Source organism: Acomys russatus, chromosome 4 (genome assembly GCF_903995435.1).
Source record: "Acomys russatus chromosome 4, mAcoRus1.1, whole genome shotgun sequence".
Classification (NCBI taxonomy): domain Eukaryota; kingdom Metazoa; phylum Chordata; class Mammalia; order Rodentia; family Muridae; genus Acomys; species Acomys russatus.
Genome location: NC_067140.1, coordinates 28,309,549 through 28,310,959, shown reverse-complemented (window position 1 = coordinate 28,310,959; position 1,411 = coordinate 28,309,549). Strand labels below are relative to the sequence as shown.

At 40.3% G+C, this 1,411-nt stretch overlaps 1 protein-coding gene across 1 annotated transcript; it reads left to right on the top strand.

The window, feature by feature from the left end:
- The first annotated feature begins 466 nt into the window (after positions 1-466).
- On the top strand, positions 467-1,411 carry LOC127188552 (olfactory receptor 4A5-like). Its single transcript, XM_051144986.1, has one exon. The coding sequence runs from the start codon at positions 467-469 to the stop codon at positions 1,409-1,411; it is 945 nt and encodes a 314-aa protein (XP_051000943.1).

Sequence of the window (1,411 nt, the reverse complement as noted above, 5' to 3'; positions counted from 1 at the left end):
ATAAAATTTAATAGCATTGGGAGGGTGCTTCAGGGCCAGTGTTGTTTTACTACACTGATCATATTGTGACATTATCTCCTAAGATAGCAGCTGATAGTCTTAGGGTTTATTGCTATCACTACCAACTTTCCAGGATTGTGAAAAGGAGCAATGTTGTGTTCTGTGATACAATGTCTTTTAAATAATCAGTTTAATATGCATTAAATAAGAAAAATAACTTTGCTCTTTTGTATATAAATAAACTGAGGTTTTAAGTTTTTCTAATATCAACAAAATTATTAGACAGAACTATGGAGATACTTCAAGATGAACTAAGTAGTTGGTTACTGGAAAACCTCTGAAGTTTGCCGGTAGAAGATGTTGAAGATACGCTTCCTGGCAGAATGGAAATCTAGGTTTTGGTCACAACTAATGACATCCTATTCTCCTGAGCTGTTACTGCTGAAGCAAGCTTCTTGAAGAATAAATGGGACAGAAAAACAATGTTACAGAGTTTATCCTCCTGGGTCTCACTCAGGATCCTGCTGGGCAAAAGGCATTGTTTGTCATGTTTTTACTCATCTACATTGTGACCATAGGAGGCAACCTGCTCATTGTGGGGACAGTGATGGCCAGCCCCTCCTTGGGCTCCCCGATGTACTTCTTTCTTGCCTTTCTGTCACTCATGGATGCTGTTTATTCTACTGCCATCTTGCCCAAGTTGCTTAAAGACTTAGTTTGTGATAAAAAGACCATCTCCTTCACAGCTTGTCTGATTCAGCTATTTGTGGAGCATTTATTTGGTGGTGCCGAGGTCTTCATTTTGGTGGTGATGGCCTATGATCGCTATGTGGCCATCTGTAAGCCACTGCATTATTTGACCATCATGAATCGACAGGTTTGCATTCTCTTGTTGGTGGTGTCCTGGGCTGGAGGATTTACTCATGCTTTGCTTCAAGTTATCTCTGTGTATTTACTTCCCTTTTGTGGGCCCAATGTCATTGACCACTTTGGTTGTGACATGTACCCATTATTAGAACTTGCGTGCACTGACACCTACTTCATTGGTCTCACTGTCATTGCTAATGGTGGAGCCATGTGTATTGTGATCTTTATCCTCCTCCTTGTCTCCTACGGAATTATTTTAAACTCTCTTAAGACTCACAGTCAGGAAGGGAGGCGCAAAGCCCTGTCCACCTGCAGCTCCCACATCACAGTGGTTGTCCTCTTTTTTGTTCCTTGCATTTTCATGTATGTTAGACCTGTTTCCAACTTTCCTATTGACAAATTTATTACTGTATTCTATGCAGTTTTCACTCCCATGCTGAATCCTTTAATATATACCTTGCGAAACATGGAGATTAAAAATTCTATGGCAAAACTGTGGAGTAAAGTGTTCACTCCAGGCATATTAAGAATTTCTCCTCACTGA